Source organism: Vicugna pacos, chromosome 8 (genome assembly GCF_048564905.1).
Source record: "Vicugna pacos chromosome 8, VicPac4, whole genome shotgun sequence".
Classification (NCBI taxonomy): domain Eukaryota; kingdom Metazoa; phylum Chordata; class Mammalia; order Artiodactyla; family Camelidae; genus Vicugna; species Vicugna pacos.
Genome location: NC_132994.1, coordinates 43,006,673 through 43,029,217, shown reverse-complemented (window position 1 = coordinate 43,029,217; position 22,545 = coordinate 43,006,673). Strand labels below are relative to the sequence as shown.

Sequence of the window (22,545 nt, the reverse complement as noted above, 5' to 3'; positions counted from 1 at the left end):
ATATTTTCTCAATCTGATTTAAAGTTTCCAAAAAAAAATCGTGTTGTATGTTAGTGACAATCTGGATAACTATTCTAGATATAGTTAGGTTTTATGATCAGCCACTAACATTTTAGATGAGCAGAAAGTTGGAGTAACCAGGATTATGGCCTATATAAAGTGGAGTAGGTCTTGATGTCTGTAACTTCAAAATAAGGAGAGTTCATTCTACATGGGATCTTTTTTGCTCCCTTGGGCTTTACTCTGTGAACTTCTGAAGCCACACATGGTTTACCTTGAAATCACAAAGGAAAAGCTAACTACTCTCCCGTTTTCCTTCTCTAACCCTCAGTTCCATCTCCTGGCTTAGCCAATGGGAACATTTTGGTTATGCTTCTAGACTTTCTCTGCACCTTTTTATGATGCATCAACCACCCATGTTCATATTCATTGAACTTTGATTTTCTCTTTACAAAAATGGTATCATATATATTATTCTGCAGTTTTGTATGTAACTAGGCATCTTCCTAGGTGAATACAGAGTGAAACATTTTTAATAGCTCCATAATACCTTTTGATATGGCTTTAGCGTAATTTATTCAAACTTCTTCCCATTGATGGATATCAGGTTGTGTCTAGGATTTTGCCTCCATAAATAACACCACAATAAGTGTTCTTTTATCCTCTTGATGTGATAAATTATATTAATTGACCTTTTGAATATAGAACTAGCCTTGCATACCCAGAATAAATCCTGCTTGCTGTGGTATGTGGTTCTTTTTATACATTGTTAGATTTAATTTGCTAGTATTTGTTGAAGATTTTTGTCTGTGTTCATGAGAGTGTTTTTCCTGGGCTGTTCCTCAGTTACCACGTCTGGCTGCTGCTTTCCACCTTCTGAGTCATTGCTGACATCTTTTGGCTACTCTTTTTTCTTTTCCCTTGTGGGTTTACATCTTGGTCCCTGTTTTTCTGGGGCTCGTCGGGGAGGGTGCTGAGGTAAGCATGTGGTGTGATCTGCTTTCCTGGTCTTCTGTTCTTGCTTAGTAGCTGTGCTGTCTTCCTAAATCTCTCTCAGCGCAGTAGTTAGCTGTTCTTTTCTATTCCTTGAGCTCTCCTCTTTGGGATCAGCTTTTCATGTTGCTAGTTCTGTCCGTATTTAAGACAAAATGGATGTAGATCAGGGTTCTGCCACTTTTTTTTATATGTTTGAGAAGTTCTAGCTAGACCTTTCCTGAATAGGATTTTGTTTGGCAGCTCTGTGTGGACCAGTGTGGTGAGTTGATCAGCAGATTTTCTCTGAGACTGAGTGTATTGCTGGGGGTTTTCTATCATACAGGGGGCATTCCAGACACCAGAGTAAAGACTCTCCCACAGTGGCTGCACCAGTTTACGTTTCCACTAACGGTGTTGGAGAGTCCCTTTTTTCCACATCCTTGCTAACATTTGCTATTTGTGTTCTTTTGGATGATAGTGATTCTGACAGTTCTGAGGCGGAACCTCATTGTGGTTTTGATTTGCATTTCCCTTCTGATTAGCAACACTGAGCATCTTTTCATGAGCCAGTTGGCCATCTGCATTTCCTCTTTGGAAAGTTCTTCAGCCCAGTTTTTAAATTGGGCTGTTTGCTTTTTTGATGTTATATGAGCTGTTCATATATGTTGGATATTAACCCCCTATTGGTTATATTACTTGCCAATATCTTCTTCCCTTTAGTAGGTTGTCATCATTTTGTTGATGGTTTCCTTTGCTATGCAAAAAACTTTTAAGTTTAATAGGTCCCATTTGTTTATTTTTCCTTTTATTTCCTTTACTTTAGGAGATGGATCCAAAAAATATTGCTGCCGTTTATGTCAGTGTTCTCTAGCATCCTATTCTTGTTTCATGAGTATAAGTCCTTTTTACCTCAATGAAGTTTTCATGACATTTTTTTCTTTTCAAATAGACTTTTGTATTTGTTCTCTTGATCTCTGATTTTTAAAATTAGATTTCTTCTAATATATTAAACATTGTAAAAAGCTGCTTGAAGGTCATGCAGGAAAGTGGGACTTGTCACTTATGGTCTTTGCTATAGAGGGACTTGCCATGGGATTGTTGGGGAACCTCAGTGTCAGTATCTTTTAGTCTTGTTCTGATCAGATTCCATAGAGGAGGCTCTTCTTAGTTAGCTGCCTGAGGAGTATAAGCCTAGTGGGAGAAGACCACTGAGTGGAAAAAGTGATGAGTCTCAAGCTTTAGTAAATAAACTGATTTAATCCTGTGGTGCCTGCTATCATTTTTAATCTCTGCCTATCTTCCGAGAGTACACTGGGGTGGCTACGTGGAATGTGGAAAGGAATCTGGAGGTCAAAGTCCTTAAACTGACTTCCAGGTGTCTCTTTCTATTTCCAGATATTTTTTTGTGCCACCAATTTGAGTTTTTTGAGAGATTCTGTGAACTCCTCTTGATTCTGTTTTCCATACTGTGGCTGATCATTCAGTTTTTCCAGGTCCTGAAATAATTGGGTTTTTTTTCCCTAGGTTCCAAAACTGTTACTGTCATATCCTTTCTTTTCTCCTTGTCCTTGATGCCTCCAAGAGCCTTCTGATAATTTTGTTTACTTTTTTGTTTTAATGCTTCAGGAGAGAGCAGATGTGAATGTATCTGTTCAATCTGACATATTTAACCTGGAAATCTTTTTTTCTCGTATAACATTTCCTTTAAAATTAGAAATTTTGTCATGAGTTCTAGGGTTTCCTTTTATTGTCCATCACTTCTTTATTTTTTTTTTTTTTGCTATTTAGACATCATTTAATTGTTTGCAGTCCAGTTTTTCCCAATCATTATCCTTATGATTTCTAGGTTTCTTTTTCCTTTTTTAAAGAGAGTTTCCCTCACATTGCAGTTAAATAGCTAAGACGTAAAATGTTAGAATATCTTCTGAATCCTCATTGTGCAATGGTTAAGAGTTTGAGTATATTATACACATTATAACTGACTTACTTCAAATAAATAAATAACTACATAAATAAATAAATGTTAAAATAAAAAAGAGTTTATGAGTATATTAGTGAATGACTAGAAACATCACAAATGTCCAATACCAGAGGCTGATTAAATTATGTTTATACAAAGAATAAATTGTGTTTATACTTAGAAGCTGTAAAGAGAGAATGAAGAGTTTTTTTATGTACTGCTGCAGAGTTATCATTAGGATATATGAAGTGACAAACCAAAACAGAAGACTGTTTATAGAGTGCTACCTTTGATATAATAGAAAGGAATATGAATAAATAAAATCATCTTTTGTCTTCCAAAAGGGAATGATGAAAGGTAGTAGTTTTAGAGGAAGGGACAAAGTAACATGGGTGGGCAGGTATAGTTAGAACATAACTGGGACTCTTCCTTGATTGTATTTAGGTTTGACTTTGGAACCATATATATCTGTTTCTATACTAAATATAAAAGTTAAAAAGTCAAATTTAAAAAAATTCAAACAAAGGGAAATAAGTGAACTTAACTACCAATCAAGTTAGTGACATACTCATTTAGAGAAAAGAAGCACTTAAGTGACCTAGTTTGATTAAATGTTTCTAGTGGAATATATTCTAAGGTCAAAAAAAAATCCTCAAAGTAATCTTAAACTGCATTCAGTCATTGAAACTATGTTTAAGATAAAGCAAATAAGTAATTGTCATCATAAGGTACTGAGAATTCAACATAATAGAACATAAATGAGAGTATAAAATTAAAGAAGTTGAATTTTTAAGTTCATAATAGAAATATAAGTATGAACTTATTTTTCTTGAATTACACATTACTTAGCACTACCATTGAAAAGCCCTGGAAGTAATGACAACTCCTTAGCAATGAGCTGGCACCAAATTGTGGTCTGTAAATATCTTTTTGCTCAAAGAAGAGACAGAGAGCCTTGAAGAAATAGCTGTTTCTTGGTTGGGCTAGGAAATGTGCAAGGTGATTCTGGAATATCTTACCATTCTAGATAGTAAGGAAATCATCTATGAGACTAATGGGCTAGTGTCAAAAGTCTCTCCAAACGACCAGAAGAGACCTCCTACTGGTTTAAGATGGGCAGTTTAAGAATTAAAGTAATGACTGCAGTGGATTGAAATATATAATGTATATAAAAATACATGGGTTTTAAAAGAAACTAAAATAAAGACCTTGTCAGTTACCCATTGAGATTGTAGGGGGCCAACCTCTTACTTGCAAATTGATAAAGACTCAAGCATTTTTTCCAGCCTTCCTGTATACACTACTTTAAGTTACTGAAGTATAAGTTCTTAGAAGAAATTTACCTAATAAGTGAAAAATAAGAAAATCACCATTTGATAATCCCAAATGAAATAGTAGATTTAGGAAATGATCATGAATTGATGCCAAAACCATTAGGTGAAAGGCTAGGGGAGGGCTTCCTACTAGAGAATTTAGCCTTATACTATCAGATCAATTAATTTTGGTACCACTAAAATTGAGACAACCAGATATGTGACTCATAATATGATGCAATAGGTACACAGCAGGAAATACTTATAAAGTTATTCTGCCAGGAAAAAAGTAAGAGATTGAGCTTAATTAGATCCATTGTCTTAGATTTATCACTTCATAGGAAATATGGGGAACTAGAGGAATACATTAAATGATACCGTGGTCATTTATCATGAAGCAGTTATTTAAATAAAACATGGACAAGAAAAATAACTGTTTCTCCAACAAATCAGTGGCATGGAGGAAGAAACAGTGGGCCTAATGATCATAACCTAGTGCACTCTATGGAACTTGTTTGAATTCTGATTTGAACAAACATGTTGTAAAAAACAACTTTAAGGCAATCAGGAGAATTTTGACATGGGCTATCAGATGATATTAAACAGCAGTTTTGTTAGGTGGAGTATTGGCATGTAACATAGGAACCTTTTATCAAAGTTGTACACTGGGTTGAACACTTTTTTTAATTGTTGAAGATGGATGACAGATGCATGGAGAGTAAGTTCTCTATCCTATGTACTGCCTACTGTTTTTTGCTTTGTTTTTAAAGCCAGAAAAACTAATTAAAACTATATTGTTCTGAATCAGATAGCCTGGGGTTTGAGTCCTGGCTTCGCCTCTTACTAGCTATGTGGTATATAGCTCAAGTTAACGCCTTATGTGTAAAAACTGAAGAATAGTATAACCATTTCATAGGATTCCTGTAAGGATTAAATAAGTTAATACATCTGAAATACTTAGAGCAATGCCAGGCACATTATAAACTCTTACTATATTCCTTCTTATCTACCATAAGGTATCTGTCACATCCACTGCTACGAAAATGTCCCAGCCTTTGAGATAGGAGAACTGAGTTGTTACACGTTCCCTGTTCCTTTAACAAGTGCTGAGAATGGAGAACTCAGGATGATGTTTTCATTATAGAATCAGTGAAGTTACATGTGGCCCTTCACCTATGGCATCCATAACCTTTTAAGTGTATTGTTTTGTTTTGTTTTTCTTTTCTGTCGATATATTCTTTCCATTCTTCTACTGAAACTGCTCTCATTATTGGACATCTGCACAGGAGTGGGAACAGGGATACTGACATGTCAGAAGAGCTATAGGAAGACTAAAAGGTAGCCAAGCAAATGAAGAGTTTGTGACAAGGCTAGCCTTTTTGGTAGTGCTCTATGAAGTAATGATTTATATAACCTTGGAATTGCTTTAGCTATCATTTTTTAGTCTTACAGGTGCTCATATAATTGCCCAGTTTTCGAAAAAACTTCTTGATGAAGATATTTCTATTTTCTGTGGATCGGAAATGTTTCCTGTGGTTAAAGGAGCTTTTACTTCTGTTTGTCGTCAAATATATGGTACATGTGAAGGCTTGCAGGTGTTAGTTCCGTATAGTTTGCATGAATCTATAGTGAAGGCATGGAAGAAGGTAAGTATTTTCAAGCTTCTTTTTTCTTCCTGGGAAATCTTTTTTTCAAATACGGTTATTATTGTAGTATCATACTGCAGTTAAAATTATTTACTGGAGCAAATATGACCTCTTTGGCACCACAGTACTCCAGGGGACATAATGCTTTCTTATTTAGCAAAGCATGACTTTACTGCATCCCCTCCCTGTAGGACAAAACTCTGTGACCTAACTGGGCACTACTTCTTGTAGGAGAGGCTTTAGATAAATTGTCTTTGCATAGACTGACTCTTTTGAGTTCATTTCTGAGCAATTTTTACGGATAGCTGGATTTTCGTTATGGACACTAGAGATCATAATGTAGCAATAGTTAAATACAGTCAGTGAACTGTCTTTTCCCCCCATTTATATGCTTTATTTATGAAATAATTTACATGCTATTTAAGAACCAAATAACTTAAATTTTGCAGATAATTTAATTTTAGTTACATTAAGGATCAAATATAAAAATGTGGTATCGGAGTTTATGAGTAATGCTATCAGTAAAAAAAATGTTAATTTGTTATATTTTAGACAAGTTTGCTATCAGAAAGAATTCCTACTCCAGTAGAGGGTTCTGGTTCTGTTTCTTCAGTAAGCCAGGAATCCCAAAACATGTAAGTACAATGACTTCAGCTCATCTGTTGTTTTACATTTGCTGAAATAATTTTAAGATGAAAATGTAATAGAATATTTTGGCAAAAACATTTTCTGGGAGCTAAATGTATACATATAGGATGAAGGAAAATTACATCTAGGAGGAACTTTAGACATCCTATGTTCTTGTGTCTTTTAAAGGAAAAGCATAGCAATATTTATTATACTGCAACCTTTATTTTGGGTTAGGAAAATATAATGTGACATGAAGTGTTTCCAGAAAAATTGGAGAATTACCAAATACTAAACTGAGAAATCTAACTAGAGAATTTAGTAGAAGTGGAATGTTTTCAAATGTCAATGAAGTCAATGTGTGGGAATGCATTTTAATTAGATTTTGGCATTGGAGAATTATTTAAATCATTATTTATACTAATTTTTAATTAGATGTTTCCATTTTTTTTACACTAATGTTCTCATATCAATAGGATATAAAGTCAGATTAATAGGGAATACATATATATATATTTAAATTAAGATCTGGTGCCATGCTCCTGGAGTCTCTTAATTGAGTGCTGGCATAATCTACAAAGATAATAATTAGAACTTTAAGTGATAGTTAAGAGGAATTCAAAAATTAACATTTTTTTTAGGTAGGCAAAAAGATAGGCATAGTTTAACTTAAAAAAAAAGCCAGTCAAACAAATAAAGCCTTTTGCATTTCCTTAATGGTGTAATGATTCAACAAGGAGTTAATTTTCTAAAATTCAGCTATAGATTTTTTTTCTGGTATAGTTGTCAAACTTGAATCAGCTTCCTTTTTTTTTTCCTTTGCATAAGAGGGTGAGTAAAAACATTGCTGCAATTCATTTTTGAGTTAGTTTTTCAGTATGGTTTCTTTGATCTGTAATTTATCATTTTTCATTTTCATTCATTTTCTATTCATTCATTCAGCTGTTTATTGGACCAACTGTTTTGCCAAGTTCTGAGGATACCTATATTCTTTAGAGAACTTACTGTGTAGTGTCAAATACAAATAAGTAAATGCAATGTGGCAACATAGTATGCTAAATTTGTGATAAGAGTCATGTAGGATACTTTGGGCGCTAACTTGTGAGGGAAATCTTTCCATAAGAAGTTGTCATTAAACTAAGTTAAAATGAATACATGGATATTAACTGTCTATAAAGGGGAGAACATTATTTTGTGCAGAAGAAATAGTGTGGTCAGTATGCTACAAGTGAGAGGGAATATGATTAATGTATTTAACACATTTTATTGTCAGTAATATTTTTACATTCTGATGTTTGAGTGTGAGGAACTAATTATGTCACTCCTTCCCTCCTGTGTTGTGAACCAATTAATAGAGATAAATCAAGCAAATCAAAACGCTAAATAACATAGGCTTCGTAAGATCAGAAGAATTAGATTAACCCTTCTGTCACAATTATAGTGGACAGCCATAGGCTTCCCTCACCCTCACTTAATCACTTAACTGTATAGTAGAATAGATCAGATTATGTGTTTCCTACAGGTACGTGGATCCCAAAGAAGTGGTGGATTGTAGAGAGGCATTGCCTAGCCAAGCATAGTTAGGTCATCTTACAAACCTCCTGAGTCCCTTCCTTTAATGGGGAGGAGTGAATTATTAAGTAGAGAGAGGCAAGCAGTGTTTGTTAAACTGGGGAATGTGCTCCATGTGTAAACTTGATGTAGGGGAAAAGGAGGTTCCCTCAACATCTTACATTAATGTCTTAGAAACAAAGGTTTAATAGTTTTGATAAAATAGAACTGTTTTCATTTTTGTCATCAAAATCAGATTACCTCATAGAGTTGAGTATCTTTTGCATTAATTAAAAAGTTGGTATGAGATGGGCATTATTCCTTGATAGTCTGGTAAAACATGAGTGTAAAACCATTTGGGCCAATTAACTAGACTAGTCATGTTGCCAGCACAGAGCAGATGCTTGATAGCTTGGTTGAATTAGTTAATGAATGAATAACCCTTCTCCTGCCACAAATCCTAGTTTCTTTTTCTTTTCTTTTCTTTTTTTTTTTTTGTAACAAGCACTAGAGGAATTTATAAATGGCTGAATATAATAATCAACAGCAAACAACTTTCATAAGTACAGACAATACTCAATTGGAAGATATAATAGAAGAAAAGATCACATTTACAATAGCAAAACAATTTTATAGAAATAAATTTAATGAGAAATATGCAAAATCTGTACAAACAAGGATAGAATACTTTTCTTTAAATAGGAAGATTCAATATTACAAAGATGTCACCTCTTACTAATTTAAGTAACAAACTTAATTCTATACAATAAATACAGTAAGACTGTTATTTCGTTGTTCATTTGCTTTTTGAACAGGAAAGGTTGATTTATATGGAAAATAGGAAAAAATACTCAAGAAAATTCTCAGCAAAGAAAAGTAACAAGTTACAATCCCTTTCATATTTTAAAATATAGACTTATAGTAATTGCATTAATAATAGTGCATGAATAGACATGCAGATAAATGGACTAAACAAGAAAGTATGTCATGAATTGCAGACAAAATATTTTCCCATGACTTATCATTTGTATCTTTTACTTTGTTTATAATATTTTAATGACAAGGTAGTTTTATTTTAATTTTACATGGTCAAATTAGTCTCTTTTCATTTAAAATTTCTGAGTTTTGGATTAACCCTAGAAATGTCTTCCCAACCTTGAAATTTCACACATACACATACACAGCTGTGTCTATACATGTATAATATTTCTATAGTATACTTATATTTCTATTTTTCTATTTAAATATTTGAAACATTTGGAATTTGGGGGTAAGTAATGACATGAGAGTTCAAAAGTAATTTTATTTTCCAAATTACTGTCCAATTGTCCCATTTATTAAATGCTTAATCCCTTACCCACTGATTTGCTATGCCATTCTTGCCATGCACTAGTATCCAACATATATTTGGGTCTACTTACAAGATCCTAGTTTCTTAATAGTAACACTGACAGTAAGACTTGAGATGTCAAAGTAAAATTAAGGGTAAGTTGCCGAAGTCCATGTTCTTGAGCCTCTGACAGACTAATATTAGGCAGTTTGATTTTATATTTTCTGACAGCATATGTTGGAGATTTCCTCTCTATCTTCTCATTTATTGGTGCTTGCAATTTTATAAAGAAGATAGAAACTGCTGTGTAGTCATCATAGGTGATGTTTTTAAATCTAGATGTTGAAATACAACCCCAAATGAGATTTCTTCAAGGCTACTTTGATGTCAGTGATTGGGATGACTGCAGACTACTTAGAGACCATCCTTAGGGTGACTGTAGAGAAGAACGTAATCACAAAACAACCAAAGATGCCCAGCCTGCCCCAACCGTTACCAAGGAGCCTTTGATAAAACTAGAGGCTGAAGTAGCAGGGGATCTGTGATCTGAAACAACAGCCTGTGATTCCCAAAGAAATAAACACCTAAAACTTAATTTCCACAAGAGTATCTAACCCTCTATAATATCTAACTACTCAAAAAATGGAATCCTCATGAGCTAACAAAGCCATGTGATCTTTGCCTTGGAGGGTCCTCTAAGAACAATTAAAAAAAAATAGAGAATGGCTTACATCTTCCTTCTGTTTTGAAACATTGAGTATCTTCACTAATTTGAAGGGAGAATTAAATGCTGAGGTAGTATTGGAAAAGACAAACTAAAACATTGTATCACATAATTCTGAAAAAGTTAACCTGCAGGTTTTTTGCCTGTGTTTTTATTCGTGGGAATTCAGGGTAGACTTTTTAAGAACACAATTTCTTTAATGGCTAATGATTCATTCATGTTTTATTTCTGCTTGAGTGACTCGACTGTTTTGTGAAAAATAACACTACATTTTTTTATCTGAATATTTACTTTTTTGGTTTTAATTTGTTCAAAGTTTTCTTGTGTTGTTAATTTCTTTAACTGTGGTTATTTTTGATTCTTAGTATTTTTTGGCTCCCCTCCCACACTTGGCCAATTTATTGCATTAGTTTATGCAAAGGCCAGGTTTTGGTTTTGCTAATGTTCTGTTTCCCTCTCTCCCCATCTCCCTTCCTTTTCTCTCCTCTCCTTCCCTTACTTCAGTAGTACAGGCAAGTAAATAAAAAGATAATTGAGAATGGATATTAAAACAAACAATTACATCATTTATTCTAATTGTAATACATTTTGATATGTAGCACTTTCACTGTTAAGCGCTTATAAATATTAAGAACTTTCTATCTTGATTTTACTCTTTAAATTCATGAAATATTTGGAATACATTTAAGTTTCCAAAGAGTTGTTTTTTAACTACTATACTTTATGTTGTTTTCTAATTCATTTATATTGTTTTCAGAAAACATGGATTGCATCGTATGTGTTCTTTTAGGCTGGTTGAGATCTTGTGATGTAGTATAGATTCAATTAAAACAAATCTGTCCTTGCGTGAAAAGGCTATTTTATGTTCTTAATTGGAAGTAGGTATTTAAAATTTTCAATATTTTTTCTGCTTGATGTATAATCATTCACTATAAAAGTTGATATGTAAATTGTTCTTTGTTCTAGAGTTTTGTTTTACATACTTACATTTTATGCTATTAGGAACATAAAAGTTCACTGTTTCTTGGTTACATTTTTATTTTATTATTTAGTTTCCCATTACTGCGTTACCTTAAGTTTTATATTGTATGATATTGATATTGTTACTTTGCTTTAATTAGTTTGCAAGTATATTTGTTTGCAGATAACTCAGCAAGACTTTCTTTTTCTCATAAAACAAGAAGTCTCTTGGAATTCACCCAGGCGTTGGCTTATAGATGCTGTTTCAGACCAAGCCTCCTTTTTTCTTGTTCGTCATTAATGTCTGCTTTTTGCCCTCAGGGTTGCACAGTGGCCAATCTCTAGACCTCACAGCTGCTTTCTAAGAGGAAAAAGGTTGTAGAGCCAAATGGTTTCTTTTCATGATGCATTGTCTTTTATTTACGACAGAAATCTCTTGTCATTAGATTCTTTTGTGAACATCTTACTAGATATGCCATATGGCCATCTCTTGCTGCATGAGAGTTGATGAAAAAGGAGTTTAGATGGAGATTGGATCAGACAATCAATACTGCCTGTTAATGCAGAGTATTTTTTTCATCCTTTTATTTTCTGCCATTCAGAGTAGTAAATTGTGAACTTTTACCCAACCTTACAGTCTCATTTTTTACTAGATGAGTTTTTTTTTTTTTTACTTTTTTGCAGTACTGATATTTGGCACTTTTTTTTCTTATTTTTTATTTATATTCTATTTTCTTTCCTTTTCTCCTTTATTGCCTTATCTTAGATCAATACTTTTTTATTCCTTTTCCCTTGGTTTTGATTTTATAAATTATGTTTCTCTTAAAAAGTGGCTGTTCCTAAATTCTCAATAGTATGTTTAATTGTATATTTTTTCTAAGAAAGTAAAAAGTAATTGAGTATTCATATCATGTTTTGAAAAGCAATATGGAGCTTAGTATACTTTGACCAGTCATTGCTTTTCTAAATACTCCATAATTTTTAGTCTTGTTATAGTTACCTAGAAGTTTGGTTTTATTTTTTTAATCACCTAATTTATTTCTTCTCACAGATATTAAATTTGTTGGCATTTTTATTATTTTATGCCATTTATTGAAACTTGTAACCCATTTTTTTCTGATAGGCTCAGTTTTTCCCTAATGAAGTATGTTTCTAAGTTTCCAGTTATCCTTTAATTATTTTTAAGGATTTGAAGGTAGCAAACTGACCTTATCCTTTGATATCTGATGATAGCTATGCTCCCTCCAACCCACACAAACCACCCCCTCCCCTGCCCATAGCTTGCTATAGAGCTCACATTCTCTCCCTTAAACGGTGGTTTATCTGGGTATAAAAGTTTTGATAGACAATCATTTTTTACTAGTATTTGAAGCTTTACTACATTGTCTTCTGAAATAATTGGTAACTGATAAATCTGTTAGTATAGTCACTTTCTTATATAAGTTATATCTTTTCTCATAGCTTTCAATTTCTTTTTTGGATGTTTTCTATTTTTGTGTGATTTAAGTTTACTTTGATTATTCTTTTGAGTATAGACTAGACTTGTATCTTCTAGAAAATTCTTATTTTTCAAATATTATATTCTCTTGGAGCATTTATCAGATGTATTTGAGAACTTTCAGTATATTCTCTCTCTTGTTTGTTCATTTATTTCTTGTCTAGCTAGCTACCATTCAGTTCAGTAATTCTTTTCAGCCTAGAGTTTTCCCATTCCCATTTGCTTTCCAAGTGGCTGGTTTTTTTTTGGGTTTTTTTGTTTATTTTTTTTTACTTCCAAGATTTCCAATGGTTCTTATTAAAAAAAAAAAAACACCTGTTTTTATTTGATTGTTGCTTTTTGCTTCAGTTTTAATGGAAGATTAAAAAAATTTTCCTTTGAACATCATGAATAAAATTAGTCATTAAATTGTTTCAGCAGGAATGGATTCAATTTAATGAATGTTGATTCTGCTGATTCTTAGCTTTAGAAGTCTTTTAAAGTTTGAGTGCAAGTCCATTTTCAAATGAGTCTTTTTTCTTCCCTGCGTTCCTCTCTTCTCCCCTGCCTTGTTTTCTCCAGTTTCTAGTTTTATGTTCATTCTTCCTTGTCCAGTGGTTTTATAGTTTTTTCTTTTATCTTCATGTTTTAAATAAACATTGTAATGGCATTTTGAGGCTCCTGTCAGTGATGACAAGGATATTACATATAAATTAGAAGGTAAAAGATGAATTGCTAATCTGCTTATTTTGAGAAATGAGACTTTCACTGTATCCTCCTGTCTCCCTAGGCTTATGGCTTGTTAGAAGCCACAGCTTTAGGCAGTTTTATACATATACATGTATTGTATGTATAATATATATATATATATATATATATATATATATAAAATGTATTTTGTTTACATGTATGTTCTTTAAATATTTAACTAAACTTAAAATATGTAATTTATATATGTACTATTTTTAGTAGTCTTACCCAGTCATGAATCTTAAGCAGTGAGCCTACCACTGGTCTTAACATTTCATATGTAACTCTTTGAGTTCTTTCTATCCTATTTAAGACAAATTTGGATTTCATTGCCTGCATTTGCCTCAAAACTAGTCCTGCTTCTTTTTGCTTCTGTTCTTTGTCTAAGGTGATATTTATTTTGTGTTTCAATATGGTTGTATCTTTGGCCATTACTGTATAATCACAGATGGATATGTGTCAACATGTACTGATTGTTCCTATTTTTTTTACCAGAAAAGTTCTGGATTTCAAATCTCTTACCAGTTTCAAAACATACTTCTGAAACTTCCTTGGGGAAAAGGGGCACACTTTTTTATACTCAGTTTTGCTATTCCTATAAACGTTTGATTTTCACTTGTTTCAATGTCCACAGTTCCTTTCTAGACAACTAGGTATATCCAGTAGGGTGGGTAATACATTTTCTCTTACTTCTGGTACTTCAGAATGAGGTGCCCATATCCCCTCCTGTGTTTCCAGATTTCTAGCTCTGACTCTCCTGTTAACTGTGTCTCCTGAATGTTTCAAGTTTTTTTCTTTTTTTTTTTCCTCTGGAGAATGCTAATTGCCTTTTAGAAGTATTCTGAGAAAAAATGGAATTCTCCAAGAGTAAAACTAAAAAGCTATAAAAATAAAGATAAAATGCCTGATATGCTTTAGAAAGTCAGAGGAGAGATACCTTATAATGAAAAGGAATATAGAAATAATGGGGCTTGGAATCCAGGCACAGCAGAATTATAATAGGAAAACAGAATAAAATTAAGACATGGTTGAGAGAATCTAGGTGTAATGAAAATGCTGACATGTGCAGCTAATATTTGATTTATTTAGTGAAGGAAAATTATTGGATAGAAGATATAAGAGTAAAAACTCATTGTCAAGGAAACCATACTATTGATCTTATTTTTAAACATGTGAGTACTTTGCAGCCAATATATACTCTGTAAATTTAATGTTAGTAGTATTAAGCTGAGGTTTTGTTTTCAGTTTTGAGTGTAAGAAAGACATTCATACTTTTCTTTTTACCTATTTCAGTATGGCTTGGGAAGAGAATTTGTTAGATGATTTACTGAATTTTGCTGCCACTCCCAAAGGACTTCTACTTCTTCAAAGAACAGGTGCCCTCAATGAATGTGTGACATTTATGTTCAGCCAATATGCAAAAAAATTACAGGTATGAATTACCATCTGCCACAGGCAAAAGGAACTTTTGTTTCTGTAAAAGCCATTAAGAACATCATTCTGTTTTCTTTGTGTGAAGAGATTATTAAACCTCAATTAAAAATCCATATAGCATTGTAATACTTGATGTTTTTTCAGGAAAGCATTAGAGCGTTGATGACTGTTAACAGGATGAAACAACTGGATGAAATTGAAAAGTTCAGTTACTTATCCAGATGTTTTATAAATATGATATCAAACATCTAGATATACTAAAACTAGGTGGAATTCAAGGAGAAAAACCTATTGTGTCTAAATGTATGTGTAATTGAGAGTTTAGGCCTCCCATTTTTAAAGAAAGAAATATTTGTAGAGGTATTTTATTATTGCTACTATTAAATAAAATTTGCAGTAAATTTAGCCTTTCTCAGATATTATTGAGGTATATTCTTTTTTTTTTTTTTTTGCAGTCCCAGTAAATATCCCTAGTTTTCTGGACATTTTAGGATCATAAGTATGCTTTTAAAAATGTTTTCTTTGTCTCTGGCAGTTACTGTTTCTTGATACTCAGACTTCTCGTTGTATTTTCATGTAGCCTAGGGAGCACTTGGCAATCTTTTTTTCATAAGAGTGCTAACTCAGTTCCATCCATGAACACTCTCCATCTTCCTGACCTAATCTCTTCCCAAAGGCCCTACTTATTACCATTATCTTTTTTGGTTTACAAAAATTATATTTAGATCTGGTGAATTTGAATCTCTCCTCGTGTGCTAGTTAACTGTTTGGTTTCTTTCTTTTTTTTTTTTTTTCGGTTTTGAAAATAGCTCAAGCAATTCAAAGACACTTTTTTCCCTCATTCAGATGCTTGAGACCTTGCAGACACAGCTTTGACTATTTTAATAATGCACCTGGGACTAGATGTCATTTTTTTATGTACGTAAATTTTGAAACAATCTCGTCTTCCTTTGTACTATACTGTTTTAATAGAAGACATTGTTCTTGAACCTCAGTAACTAACAACTATAATTTAGTACAATACTTTAATGTTGCTTTATACTATTCAGGGTGTTTTTTGAAAATTTAGATTCTCAGTTATCTTATAAAAAAAGCAACTAGGCTTTCCTAAGTTTTACTGAGGAGAAAGTGGAGATCTAGGCTGGTTATAAATGATCTGCTTATGTTCACATATCTAGTTACTGATGGTAGTAATACTAGAACTCAGATGAGTCTTTAACAGTGTCCATGAAATCTAAGTCTTGTTTAGTGAAGCACCTGTAACTTCTCTCAAGTTTTTCTTGACCTCTTCCTTTTTAGTTTTTAGTGTTGACCTGGGAGACCCCTCTGGCTAGTATCTGAATCAGCAGAGTCAATGGGGGTGATTGATGAGTAAGGTGTTTTTTCCATTGTCATGGAAGAGGCAAGTGGGAAAGGATAGTTGCTGTACTTCTATGTTATCTAACTGCAGAATATTGGATGGTAAATTAAGAAACATGGAGAATAAGAATCGTAAAAATGGAAAACGAAGGCAAGCTTAAAAAGAAATGAGCAGCAAAAGAATTTAAGAAATAAACCTAATTCTTTCCTAGGGTCTTTTAGTTCTCTTTTTTGCCCTTAAAACTGAATGTACAGTTTATATTTTAAAATTTTGATTCAAACACATCCTTACCCTTTTAATAAAATGTCGAAAAATACAAATTCTGAATGGTTACCTTTGTATAGAAGTCAGATATTTCATAGAGCAACATGATCTTAGCCAAAGTCTGAAGAGGGAGGAACATTTTATGATGTCTTGTCTTATTAAGAGATATTTCTGAACTTTACCATGAATACGTGTATGATACTGTCTGTGAAATAACAAGTCATTTAAGGTTTTCTCCAGTGTTGTTTAGAAAACTGTATATTAATGAGGATTCTGTGTGTGTGTGTGTGTGTGTGTGTGTGTGTATGTGTGCGCATGTGTATGTAATTTCCTCCTTTAGGGAAAAAAAAGTCACATTGCCTCTAAAACTGTCATTGTTAAGAAGTCATCATTATTCTTTTTAAAATTGTCTATTTGAAACCCCAGTTAAAAAACTGGCAGTCAGTACAGATTAGTGAGAATTTATTTGAAGAGTCAACGTAAAGATAAAATATTAAGATAATAGAATTTAGAGTCGGAAGGAATCTCTTTTCATCTGGTCCAAAGCCCCATTATTTTATGTATAAAGAGATTTAGACCTTGAGACATAGTGACTTGTTCAAGGTCAAAAAGCTACTTAGTTTTAGAGCTGGTAAGAGAACCTAGATCTGAAATAAGATTGTCAAAAATATTACATTAGCATTAACTTACTGATTATTATAATTTGAGTTTTTTCTACTCTTGTTATCTTTACTTGAAAGACTGTCCAGTATTTTAGTAAAGATATCAATAACTCAACATGTAACATCTGAATAAAATATTGGCATGCTATGTTTTCCTGCTTCTTACTGTTCCTTATTTATGTTAGATCAGCAGGCATAGAAAGTTTGGCTATGAAGTTTTGGTTACACAAGTGGCATCAACAGCAGCAGGTGCAGTAGCACTACAAAGTTCAGGTAAATTCTTTAGAATTATAATTTAAATGAAATGAGCAAGTCAGTATAAAATTTAACTGCCATGATCAAGTATCAGTTATTTCACTCAAAAATTTTTTCCCAGGTTAGGCCTGAGGTGAAAGAATGCTAATGGGATTTCCTTTTTTTTTTTTTCTTTTTCATGAAATTCCACTAGGAATTTTTTTTTTCTGTAAAACATAAACAGATTTTTTTTTCTTTGCATTTAACAATGGCACATAATGACCTAAGCTGAAATATACTCGATCCTTTAAGAAACTTTCATCTTATAAATCAAAAGTTTATCATCCTCTCCCTTGGTGTAATTGCATCTGATAGGATTTAATGCTCAGTTTCAGTGAATTATATATAAGCATGATTTACAATCATAATAGTTTATCACAAACATATACCATTTTCTTATTCTCTTTCTTCTTTCCTTCTTGAGAGATTCCCTCTTACTCGCTTAATTTGCACCAGTATTTTTGCAGTTTGCAGTTTGCGTGTATTATCTTCTACAGACTGGATTTTTAAGATGTTCGAACATTGAGAATTTTATATATTGGGGTTATCTGAACCCTAAGCCAGAGACAAGGTGTACTCTGTATTAGAGATGCTGTGATTATATTTAAGTCTTAGAAGTGAAGAATCATAACATCAGTGATCACTATTGATTCTTTCCTTAAAGGAAAATATTTTTCTATAGTGTATCTTAAATATTTTTTGGCTGAACTAATTTGGACTACTTACGTTATGAAACATGTTTCTTGGCAAAAGTTATCCTAAGCTGAGCCACTTATTCTTTTCTTTTGTTTCTTCAAAGAATAAAATCTAATTGGTTGTAGTTACTCGGGGGTACATTAATGGAGCATTTGAAGACTAGATTCAACCTCAGATTTCTCTGTTGGTTGAGGCATTAAGTTTCTCAGCCTCATCATATCAGACTATTCTTAAGGCTAAATGCAGTTTTTCATTGGGGAAAGGAAGGAAGATTAACACTGCTTGAGTTCTGTGGTGTCTTAATACTATATTAAGAATCTACGTGTATCATCCCATTTATACTTTATGGCAACCCTCAAATGCAGCACTGTTTCACTTTTCAGATTTAACTGGTGCTCTAAGAAGTCAAAAGATTTAAGGACATAATGCTAATACGCTGGCAGATTTATAATATGAACCTTGATATTTTTTATTTCAGAGCCTGTATTTTTCTTTTGTACCACAGAACCCTTTCTGCTCTAATGTTATTATGAACTTGCTGATTTTATGATTAGGTGTTCTGTTTTACACTTTTCCATATGATTTGATATGTCTTAAAGGAATTTAATAATTGGGCTTAATAATCACTTTCATATAGATAAAATAATACACTATCTGACTCATGAGAATTTAAAGACTGTCTAGAGCCAGAGGTTGTATGAAACGAAGAATTGTTCTAAGCATATGGAAATGGGAAAAAAATCGTTACATGAGACTAAGGGAACACGCTTAGACTCTTTGGGTGCCTGCTGTGCCTTCAGTACACACCTTCTGTACACACCCGCTGCCCTAGCTTTCAAGCTGCCTTTCACTCATTTGCAGAGTGAAGTGTAAACCTTAGTTTTTTCAGAAAAACTTACTCAGAGAGGTTACTGGCCAAAGGTTAAAAACAGACTCAGTCCTTCAGGGAAATAGTCTTTCAGAATTTGGTCATTATGTAATTTTATGATAATGAGGCATCATAGACATATATTAACAGCAGTGGATATAATTTATACCAAGGTTATAGGTTATTTCTTATACAAGATACAAGTATGTCTTTTGTCAGTATGGACCAGTCTTGTCAGAAGGATAATTATATATTTCCTCTGTAATTCAAAGACTAGTATGTTATAAATATTATGCAAAATTCTTCTTAGGGTTCATTAATGCACTTATTACTGAATTATGGGCCAATCTGGAATGTGGAAGAGATGATGTTAGAGTAACCCATCCCAGATCTACTCCAGTGGACCCTATTGACCAAAGCTGTCAAAAGGTAAAAAATGATTTATCTAATAATGTGGAGATTTTAAGTTTTTCTCTTAAGTTACTTCATCCAGACTTACCTATATTCAGTTACAGAAAACAACCTTTCCTAAGTTCTTCTTTTTCCTCTTTTCATTTCTAAATTTTTATTTTCAAAATATTTCAAAACTTAGTGAAAGATACATACCAGTATTCCCTATGAATTATTTTGCAAGGACATTTTTCTTTTGTGATATTCCTACTATAACTTTTTTCAATTAATAAAAGTAATACATAACGGACATGTTACCAAAGCAAAACAATAAACACTGACTCAAAGAACTGGAAAAAGAACAAATAAAACCCAAATTTAATAAAAGAAATTATAAGGGTCAAAGCAGAAATAGTAACTAAAAAAAAATAGGAAAGATCAATGAAACTAAGAGCTGGTTCTTTGAAAAGATAAACAAAATCGGTATACCTTTAGCCAGATTTATCAAGAAAAAAAGGACCCAAATAAATTAGAAATAAAAAAGAATTTACAGCCAATACTGCAGAAATCATGATACTACTATGAACAATTGTATTCCAATAAAATGGACAACTGAGAAGAAATTGATAAATTCCTAGAAATGTAATCTCTCAAGACTGAATCAGGAAGAAATGCAAAATATGAATAGACAGATGACCAGTAATGCAATTGAATCAATATTAATAGTAGAAAACTCCCAACAAAGAAAAGCCCAGGATCAGATGGCTTCACAGGTGACTTGTACCAAACATATAAAGGGTTAATGCCTCTCTTTTTCAAACTATTCCAAGTTTGAAAGGAAGGAATGCTTCACAATCAAGGCCAACATCAATTACCCTGATACCGAAACAAAAGACACTACCAAAAAAAGTTACAGGCCAATATCACTGAATGTAGATGTAAAAATCCGCAACAAAATACAGACTATATAAATCTCTTGAGGAATCTCCTTACTGTTTTCCACAGTGGCTACACCAAACTGCATTTTCACCAACAGTGTAGGAGGGTTCACTTTTCTCCACACCTTCTCCAGCATTTATCTTTTGTGGACTTCTGAATGATGGCCATTCATACTGGTGTGAGATGTTACCTCATTGTAGTTTTGATTTGCATTTCTCTGATAATTAGTGATATTGAACATTTTTTCATGTGCCTATTGGCCATTCATATGTGTCATTGGAGAATTGCTTGTTTAGATCCATTTTTGGATTGGATTGTTTATTTTTTTCTTAGTAAGTCTGTATGGTTACAGGTTTCTTGAATTTTACATGATGTTGCAAAGTACTGATTATAATCCCTAGGAAATATTTCTAATTCAAATTTAGAGTTAAAAGAATTTTAACTTCTTTGACTTTGAGTTAGGAATGTCCATATAAACTAATCATTAACTTTTCTCTTAAAAAAATTGTACATTTTCCTGAACTATGAAAGACCTAGAATCTCATAGTGATAAACAGTCTTAGTGCCCAGCTTCTAGCTCTAAATATTATTCTTCCTTAGGGATTCTATTTTCTTTTAGGATTTAATTCTATTGTTGTTTAAATTTTAGAAAACAGTGATGCAGCTTCAATACATAATGAGGCACATTTAAAAGTTTACTTCCAGTCCAGTTCCTTCCTCCTTTTCTCTATAATGTTGCTTTGCAATATGATAGACAATAGTCCCATGTAGCTACGTAAATTTAAAATAATTAAAGTTAAAAATTCAGTTTTGGGGATGCATGTAGCTCAGTGGTAGAGCACATGCTTTAGCATGCACTAAGTCCTAGGTTCAATCCCCAGTACCTCCATTAAAAAAAAAAACTTATAAAAATTCGATTGCAGCTACATTAATCATATCTTAATTGGTCATCAATAGCCACATTTAGTAGTGACTACCTTATTGTACAGTACAGAACATAAAACTTCCATCCTCACAGAACATTTTATTCATAAGCCAGGACTGTGGAGTAAGGGCAACATTGTTAATAAATAGTGTCTGAAGATTACTTATTTTGTAATGAATAATATTAGCCTGAAAATAAGAAAATACTGTTAGTTCTGCTACCAGGTTTCTGATTATATGTCTTTCGCTAAGTCACTTCACTTCTCTGATCCTCAAATTTTCTCATCTATTAAATGAGAGATTGAATTAACTGTTTTTTTAATTATCTTAGTGTACTGATTTTAGTGAGAATTCTTAATTTGTCTGATTGTCAAATTTTCTGAGTCTAATGAGTATTTTAACATGACAAGCAGAAAACTTATTAGTTACAACTCAGTGCAGTTAATATAATACAAATTAAACATACAAGTTTTGACAGGATATAGGGCTTCTAGAGATGGATAGACTTAGTTGGAAAGCCTTCTAGAAAAAACATAGCAAGCTTGAAAGCTTGTGAAGGAGGATAATGAGTAAGTGGGAGGGCAGGAGAGAGCATGTTAGTAGTATAAGGGAAGTTTGTATGTGTGGCAGTCACTTGAAGGAGACCACAGGCAGATTTGATTGATGTAGCAATGACTTCAAGGTGAGGAAACTTAATGGGAATTGAGGCTTTTGAGACTGAAGAGAAGAAAGGTGTCGATTAGTAAAGTGCCTTGAAAGCCATGCTGAGGAGTTTAGATCTATTGTTTAGTAGTGGGCAACCCTTACATTTGCACAGGGGATCCAAAGAATGAAATGTGCTTGAGAAAAATATTTAGGCTGTTGTCAGTAAGACGAGAGCAGGAGCTTAAAAATTTCATGGAAAGATTAACTGGATAAGCTTGCACCAGAAAATAAGCTGGTTTTCATAGTAAAAGCCATGGCTTTTAAAAATTAACTATAATTAGGTTACTTGTATTTCCAATGAATGTAAAGGATAAAAGGTAGTCTTGTGACCTGAAAGTAGTAATATATAAAATTTATTATCTTGCTCCAGAACTCCAGAGTATCTTTTCTTATATTTTCTTACACATCAGATATAACAAGGCAGAGTGAGAAAGATGGGTCATTTCATTTTTTTTTATCAGAACCAAACTATCAAAAGATACATGATATAAATGGAGTTGGAAAATGTTTTAAAATGTTTTGTTACAATTGTTACGCATTGTCAGCATGTAGATTGTTATTTATGTTAACTATTTTGTACTTACCATATAAGCATGTATTTCATAGTTATATGGATTAATTGGGATTATTTTAGAAATTACCCCTTGCAGTCATACTGCTGTAAAACTTTACATTAATGATTCTTTGATAGATGTG

General features: G+C 32.7%; 1 protein-coding gene across 5 annotated transcripts in view; it reads left to right on the top strand.

Moving 5' to 3' along the window:
* Positions 1-22,545, top strand: part of TBC1D32 (TBC1 domain family member 32) — a 131,438-nt gene that overhangs the window by 40,461 nt on the left and 68,432 nt on the right. For all 5 annotated transcript variants that reach the window (XR_012074970.1, XR_012074969.1, XM_072965806.1 and 2 more), the window contains 5 exons: positions 5,693-5,894; positions 6,447-6,529; positions 14,607-14,745; positions 17,219-17,306; positions 19,202-19,320. Coding sequence is in view for 3 of the 5 variants with exons in the window: in XM_072965806.1 (XP_072821907.1) it covers positions 5,693-5,894; positions 6,447-6,529; positions 14,607-14,745; positions 17,219-17,306; positions 19,202-19,320 (631 nt within the window). In the remaining 2 variants the exon portion in view is untranslated. The remainder of the gene's footprint in view (positions 1-5,692; positions 5,895-6,446; positions 6,530-14,606; positions 14,746-17,218; positions 17,307-19,201; positions 19,321-22,545) is intronic.